This window comes from Buceros rhinoceros, unplaced genomic scaffold (assembly GCF_000710305.1).
Source record: "Buceros rhinoceros silvestris isolate BGI_N320 unplaced genomic scaffold, ASM71030v1 scaffold40173, whole genome shotgun sequence".
NCBI classification, from domain to species: domain Eukaryota; kingdom Metazoa; phylum Chordata; class Aves; order Bucerotiformes; family Bucerotidae; genus Buceros; species Buceros rhinoceros.
In genome coordinates this window covers 233-8,098 of record NW_010403722.1, presented here as the reverse complement: position 1 = coordinate 8,098, position 7,866 = coordinate 233, and the positions used below count along the sequence as shown (strand labels likewise).

At 43.6% G+C, this 7,866-nt stretch overlaps 1 protein-coding gene across 1 annotated transcript; it reads left to right on the top strand.

The window, feature by feature from the left end:
* The first annotated feature begins 229 nt into the window (after window positions 1-229).
* Window positions 230-7,510, top strand: ZBTB20 (zinc finger and BTB domain containing 20). The gene is made up of 2 exons (XM_010133115.1): window positions 230-1,826; window positions 6,355-7,510. Exons 1-2 carry the CDS (start codon window positions 242-244, stop codon window positions 6,771-6,773), a joined length of 2,004 nt encoding a protein of 667 aa, XP_010131417.1. The 5' UTR covers window positions 230-241; the 3' UTR covers window positions 6,774-7,510.
* The last annotated feature ends 356 nt before the right edge of the window (window positions 7,511-7,866 follow it).

Genomic DNA, 7,866 nt, shown 5'->3' with positions numbered 1-7,866 from the left:
CCAAAAATTCAGGACTTGAGCTTCTGCAATATGTAGCAAAGTTTACTTCTAGCCTTACAGAGGTGATGTCTTCTTATCGGTGCCTTTTTATGTGATTTCTACTGCTTCGTTTACCCAGTAGGCAGTCACCTTTGCTAACGCCCTGACTGTGGGTGTGCAGAGGACAAGAGTCAATCTGTTGGTTTTTGTTTTTTGTTTTTTTGTCATCTGCTTTGCTACAGGTAACATCAGTTGCAAGGGGATGACAGAGCGCATTCATAGCATCAACCTTCACAACTTCAGCAATTCTGTGCTCGAGACCCTCAACGAGCAGCGCAACCGTGGCCACTTCTGTGACGTGACGGTCCGCATCCACGGGAGCATGCTACGCGCCCACCGTTGTGTGCTGGCGGCTGGCAGCCCCTTCTTCCAGGACAAGCTGCTGCTGGGCTACAGCGACATCGAGATCCCCTCAGTGGTGTCAGTCCAGTCGGTGCAAAAGCTCATTGACTTCATGTACAGCGGGGTGCTGCGGGTCTCACAATCGGAGGCCCTCCAAATCCTCACAGCTGCCAGCATCCTGCAGATCAAGACTGTGATTGATGAGTGCACAAGGATTGTCTCACAAAATGTGGGAGAGGTCTACCCGGTGATTCAGGATTCTGGCCAGGAAACACCCAGGGGAACACCCGAATCAGGCACCTCGGGGCAGAGCACCGACACAGAGTCTGGCTACCTGCAGAGCCATTCACAGCACAGTGTGGACAGGATCTATTCAGCCCTCTATGCCTGTTCCATGCAAAATGGCAGTGGAGAGCGATCCTTTTACAGTGGAGCTGTGGTCAGTCACCATGAAACAGCCCTGGGCCTCCCCAGGGACCATCACATGGAAGACCCCAGCTGGATTACCCGAATTCATGAACGGTCGCAACAGATGGAGCGGTACCTCTCCACCACTCCTGAGACCACACATTGCCGCAAGCAACCACGCCCTGTCCGAATTCAAACCCTGATGGGCAATATCCATATTAAGCAGGAGATGGAGGATGACTATGACTACTATGGCCAACAGAGGGTGCAGATCCTTGAGCGCAATGAGTCTGAGGAATGCACTGAGGACACTGACCAAGCAGAAGGCACTGAGAGTGAGCCCAAAGGGGAAAGTTTTGACTCGGGAGTCAGTTCCTCCATTGGCACTGAGCCCGATTCCATGGAGCAGCAGTTTATGGCTGGTCTTGGCCGGGATGGACAGCAAGAACCTTCTCAAGCAGATCAAAGTGATGTCCCTGCTGATGGCACTCAGCCACAGCAGCAGCAGCATGTAGATGCCAACTCTTCCTCGCCAGAGAGAAGCAATGACGTTGAAATGGACAGCAAAGTGCTCACAGTCAATAACAACACCGAAAAGGGGGCTTTGCAGCCTTCTGTCAACACAACTGTTGCCCAACCATTGCCAACCACGCAGATCTACTTACGCCAGACAGAAACCCTCACCAGCAATCTGAGGATGCCACTGACTCTGACCAGCAACACTCAGGTCATTGGCACAGCTGGAAACACATACCTGCCTGCCCTTTTCACCACACAGTCTGCTGGCAGTGGCCCTAAGCCTTTTCTCTTCAGCCTGCCCCAGTCTTTACCTGGCCCACAGGCACAGTTTGTGGCAGTGTCCCAGCCTGGCCTGTCAACCTTTACTGCGCAGCTGCCAGCCCCACAGCCCTTGGCCCCATCTGCGGGCCACAGCACAGCAGGTGGGCAAGGCGAAAAAAAGCCTTACGAGTGCACTCTCTGTAACAAGACTTTCACCGCCAAACAGAACTACGTCAAGCACATGTTTGTACACACAGGTAAGAGTACATCCCTTTGGCTTATACACGAAGCCAGAGAAAGTCGTTGACAAACATGGACTTAGATTCTGTTTCCCAACCTGCCAGCCCCCAGCACAAACAGGTGGGAGACATTATCCAGGGAGCTGGTATCACTGAACACTTTCTGAGCTTACCGCATTAAAGTGGAACCCCTGCAGAAACATACAGATCCCATATAGGGTCCCAAATGTGCATGGTGTAGAAACAAGCTCGTTTTACTTGGAGTAAAATATGTCCTGCATCCATCTAAGGAAATAGTAAGTAGTTGTTGTCCCCTGCAAGCTGACCAGGCAACGCTAAGCAGAAGTGGCATAAGGAAACTCTAATAAGTTAATGAAAAACGTTATCTACTAAGGAAGGGCATTCCCCTGTAAGTTTTACAGCTGCAGGTGTTTAAGCTCGTGAGTTTAGGACAAGATCATTCTTGGTGTAGTTGGAGAAGTAGGTCCAGGCCTGGGTGTTACACATACTGCCATGTATTTTCTAAATCTCACTCCTATAAGAAAGTAAATTGGGAGTGGTTTGGGGAAGTTTTTCAGTACTTCACTGAAACTGATTGCTGTAATTCCCTGTCTCTTGTTAGGTCAGATGTTTCAATAGCTGTGAGAACAGAAACATAGGGCTCAAAGAGAAATTTTAAATAGTATATGTAGAACACAAAATTAGCACTCTTTGTATTTAAAAATGCAACTGCTTCAGTACGTGGTCTTTTGAGATGTTACAGGTAACTATGTTTACTACTGAGCCAAAACTGCCTTTTCTTAGCTTTGTCAAGTTACGGGACTTCAAAGCAAGGAAATATATGTATCTTACATGACAAAGCTATCTGGAATTCAGGACTAAATTTTGTTTGATTTAGCCCTTGGATCACTCTGACATGGGACAGAAATTCTAGTTTAGAGAAAGAGTAAGTATTTCTCTTACCAAGCTGTGGTTTTGTTAATGTCAGGTTTTAAATGCTGGGATTGGGACATGAAGTAGAACCTGGGGAAATTGCCTGAGGTATGGGAGGAATGTAAGTCACGTCTCCCCATTGTATCCAATCAATTTTACCTCCATGTGTGTATGCAAACTTTTAACTTGTATTTAGCTATAGTTATCCCTTAAATGAAAAATTCCTCTAGACATCTAAGGCAGACATATACATGTACAAAAAGGTCAAATTCTCAGGACTGGTCTGAAATGTATGATTGCAAGGATCAAGAATCCCAAGATTACCCTTTGTGTCTGTTTATGTTCTTCATCCTTCTGTTGTGGATGAGTAGCTAAAATGCTATGTAGAAAGTGTTGTGTTATTCAGAAAAATATCCCCTTCAGAACACAGTCAAATATACCTGCGAGCATCCTTGTTCTAAATGCTAGAAAGGCTTTTTCACAAATAATTTCACTGAGATAAGGTACTTTATTTCCCCCACCCACAACTGTGCACCACGTTTGGTATTTGGAGTCAGATAAAGAATAATACTGGAAGACCTGACCTAAAATATTCCTAGTTACTACACATAAAGTCAGTGAAGGCAATCGATACACATCTCCAATCACGAATTAGTATTTTATTTGTGTCGGACTAAGAATGCCCAAAATAATGGCATCATAAGTGGCAAGGAGAGATTTAGGTAGGTAAAGTATTTCAAAGCTCATTTAGGAACAAACTGGCTCCTGGAGTCTCTGGGAGAATAAATGCACCTTAACCAACAGAGGGCAGGGCTTCATAAACTCCTCTGAAAATAACCTTTGTATGTACAGCCTTAGAGAAAGCATGTCTGCTACCTTGTGTAGTGCTGGGCAGGATCATTATAAAAACTGAGGGGAGACAGCTGTTCCCACTATCAGGTGTTCATTCCCTCAGTCCTGTTAAAAGAAGCCAGGCAAAGTGGCTCTGGAAAAGACACACAGAGAGGTGGAAGAATTTGGGATATGCAAATGTTTGAATTAGTCTTGCTGTTTGGAGGGCTCACAAGAGACATCATGAAGGAGTCTAATCATAAACCAGAATTCAGCAACCTAAAGGCCCCACAATCTCTGTATGGTTTTATGCTTCTGAAAACTACAGTCTGATATAGCTTACCATGCAATGGAAACCTGCCTCCCTTATTTCACATGGGCACAAACATACTAGAGATGGATATTCTTCCATGTTCCCTGGAGACAGACTTTAATGTATCCCACAATGTTGTTACTCAAGACATGCCATGTTGTGGAAATACAGTGCTAGAATGCATGCGGTGTCCGTGCACCTTATAAGTCATCATTGCCTTCTCCTAAATAACATGCTGTGATTAATATTCAATAACTGTCCCACATTTCTGTCTAAAACCACGCAAATATGAAATAAAGAACCAAAAAGAGGAATGTGCACATTTAATTCAAGGAGCAACACTTTCTCTGACTTCAAAATGAAGAACTGTGGGAATAAAGAATCTACAGTGCTCACTTAGGAAGCACATACCTTTGCATACAAAAAAGAAAACCTGGAAAGTTGTGAGATTCTTAGGAGAGGACAAGAAGCTCTCCTAAACTGAGATTAGAAGCTGAGATTAGAAGCTGAGATTAGAAAGGCAGAACCCAGTGTATCTTAGAAACATGTGCAGGCTAAAATTAGGGTGTTTTTCTAGCATCATCTTAACAGGGTCTAGAGCAGAAGAGACCAACTTATTACAAACTCTGGGACATATATTGCCTAAGGCAAAAATGAGCATTGTGAATATAATCAGTCTCTTCTAAATTAATCAGGCAATATTATAACTGATAAACTATCATTGTCCGCGTAACGCGTGTCAAGCATATTGGCCTGTCTACACTCAACATACTACTATGTTTGGCAAAGCCAGCAAGAAAGTAAGGAGTTAATGTGTTTTGACCAAGTGTCTTTCACCAAGTAGGGACAAATTCGTGATTGGTACAAGGAAGAGCAGCATGTGGATTTCATTCACAGATGTCACCGTCGTATGTGTGAACTGTGAAATAAAAAGAAACAGAGTATTGGGGGAGATAAAAAAGTAGGTCCTTCCCATCAATCCATATTAATTATCTTCTCTTAAAATTGAATATAAGTAGTGTATTATAATCTCACTATACAAACAGTAAATGATACATTGCCACAGGCTTGTGATAGTCCCTGAAGATTGACTCTTCAGGATTTAAAACAGTGCCAGACACATTGTAAAAAGGATGAAGTAAGATGTCTGTAGAAAAAAAAAAGATCTCAACTAGAGGGGTAATTGCAGAATGACCAAAGGAAAATAAGTTTTCAGTTAGTGAAACAGAGGATCATTTTGATTGTTACAGAGCTATGGTTCCATCTCTCTCCCTGACAGCTTTGGGGATTATGAATTACCACACCTGAAATATCACTCAGGTAATTCAGAAATCAAATTTGAAAGTAGCTTTAAATGGGGCATTCAGGGTGTTGGGTATTGTCTATATTATCAGTACAGCAACATACCATGAAAACGTTGCTGGATGCCATAAAACGTGAGGCCATGGTGTTGTCCTGCGGAAGATCTCTGAGCATGAAGGGAAATTAAGCGTCATCTAGGCAAATCAATTGTATGTGTTTAGCTGAATTTTTTTTTCAGTTCATCGTTGTAGTCACTGGTTAGTCAAGATATGATCAAACTTCACTTTTACGAGTTGTCAGAATCAGTTTTACAACAGCCTGGGCACACAAGGGAGTGTGGTAGATGACATAAGTATTTTACATCTCTGCTTTACCTAATAAGGTATTTTATTTAATTGGCAGTCAAGTAATTTAAATCGCATATCTGTTACACTGGAATTGTATCTGTTAGGCTGCCCTTTGCCTGGTACTGGCTGGCCTAGGCAATTCTATGTACTGAGGTTCCCTTTTCAGTCACTGCCAGCTATGAGATTTGACCAGAAAAAGGAGCAACAAATATAAACCTCTTATAAAGCATTTGATTTCTTTGGCAATCTTTAGTATTTTTCTTCTGACTAATTTAAAGCAATTTGACAAAAATGAGTGTTACAGGTCAGCTATTTAGTAGTCATTAGCTTTGTCCATGCTTTTATTGCATACTGGCACGGAGATGGAGGCGTGGGGATGTAAAGTAACATGACTAAGACCCATCTAGAAATGAGCATGAGGAGGAGCAAGGCAGGAGCATAGGCAGGAAAGGCTGTGCCATTGAAACTGGGGGTACGTGCCAGGACGTTTTAACTCTAGTCCTGTCTTTGTCAGTGCCTGCAATGTGAACTTCCTCTTTTTTACTGTATGTGGATTGGGAATACCTATAGCACCCTTCATACAGCATTTTAAAACCTCTGGTTGCAAAAAATGTTGTGTATCAAAACACACTAATTAACAGAATTACTCTTTCTTAGCCAGAGCACGTCTCCAAAGACTCCTGTGAAACTTACCATTAGTTTGTTATAGAGTTGTATCAAGCTGGTTTAATTCTATTACCTTTTTTTTTCCTGTCTGTCTTTCTTTCTTGCTCTCTCTCGCTCTCTCTCGCTCTCTCTCTCTCTCGTTGGTAATGAGCAGGTGAGAAACCCCACCAATGCAGCATCTGTTGGCGCTCCTTCTCTTTAAAGGATTACCTAATCAAACACATGGTGACACACACTGGCGTGAGGGCGTACCAGTGCAGTATCTGCAACAAGCGCTTCACCCAGAAGAGCTCCCTTAATGTGCACATGCGCCTCCACCGCGGGGAGAAGTCCTACGAGTGCTACATCTGCAAGAAGAAGTTCTCCCACAAGACCCTGCTGGAGCGGCATGTGGCTCTGCACAGTGCTACCAACGGCACACCTGGAGCCACCGCCACTGGTGCAAGGGCTGTCCCTGCCGGGGTGGTGGCCTGCACGGAGGGGACCACGTACGTCTGCTCTGTCTGTCCAGCTAAGTTTGACCAAATCGAGCATTTCAACGACCACATGAGGATGCATGTGTCAGACGGATAAGTAGAATATCTCTCTCTCTCTTTGTTATGAACAAAAAAATAGAAACGACAAAAAAAGCTATGGCACTAGAATTTAAGAAATGATTTTTGTTTCATTTTTACCTTTATTTTCCTCCTTTTTTTGGGTTCATTTCGTTTTGTTGTTTTTGTACTACATGAAGAACTGTTTTTTGCCTGCTGGTACATTACATTTCCGGAGGCTGGGTGAATAATAATTTTCCCAGCCTCCCTTGGATGGTGGCCTTAAGGCCAGGTAGTGCTTCATGAGCTCCACTGGTTGGATCTCTAGCTACTGGCCTCTAAATACAACCCTTCTTTACTACAAAAAACAAACAACAAAAAAACCACAAAAAAAATCAAAAAACAGACAGAAAAAATAAAAAAACAAAAAAAAGTCTTTTTTCTCACTTGTGAAGAGCACTACAAAAAGAAAGAAACAAAACAAAATATATTACAAATCTACAAGGCCTACTGTCGTTATAAGTACACCGCTCGCAGTGTTTCAATGGACATAATTCACAATGCTGACCGCTTTTGGACTTCACAGTATCCAGTTAGAACTGTGGAATATTTTGCTTCTGGTTGAGCAGCAACCAGAGGAAACAAGGCCCTGCTGGTTTCCACCACGTGTCTGCTTTCTCTCACACACACACACATCCAAAAATACACGAAAGGGCTGAGGGGTGTGCAAGGCAGTGTGGCTTGGATAGTGTGGAGTCCTTGCGGGGTGAGGAAAAAGAATCAGAGGTTCCTCACCTGGATTCTCCTCCAACCCACGCTCTCTGGCGCACCCTCCCCGCTGCTTTTCCCATACCATCACCTTACAGCAGAAACCAGGAAGATTCAGACAACGAGCAACGGTGGCTTTTTTGTAACTTATTCAGTGTCTTCGCTGAGCCCAGGGCCTCAGCACAATCAAGAGGGACTTTCACAGAAGGCAAAGAGAAACACAGAGGAAAATCAAAGATATCAGAGGTTGCAACCTATGGATCTAGGTACACGAGAAGGGTTAGTTCCCACAATCTTTGCAAAAAAAAAAAAGTTGCATCAGGATTTATTCTTGTGGAAGAAAGAGGAATAGAGGGTGGGTGGGG

Coding starts and splice junctions, on each gene's coding strand:
- ZBTB20 (XM_010133115.1), top strand. CDS start 242: ATGACAGAGCGCATTCATAGCATCAACCTTCACAACTTCAGCAATTCT. Junction 1,827..6,354: donor GCACATGTTTGTACACACAG/GTAAGAGTACAT, acceptor GGTAATGAGCAG/GTGAGAAACCCCACCAATGC.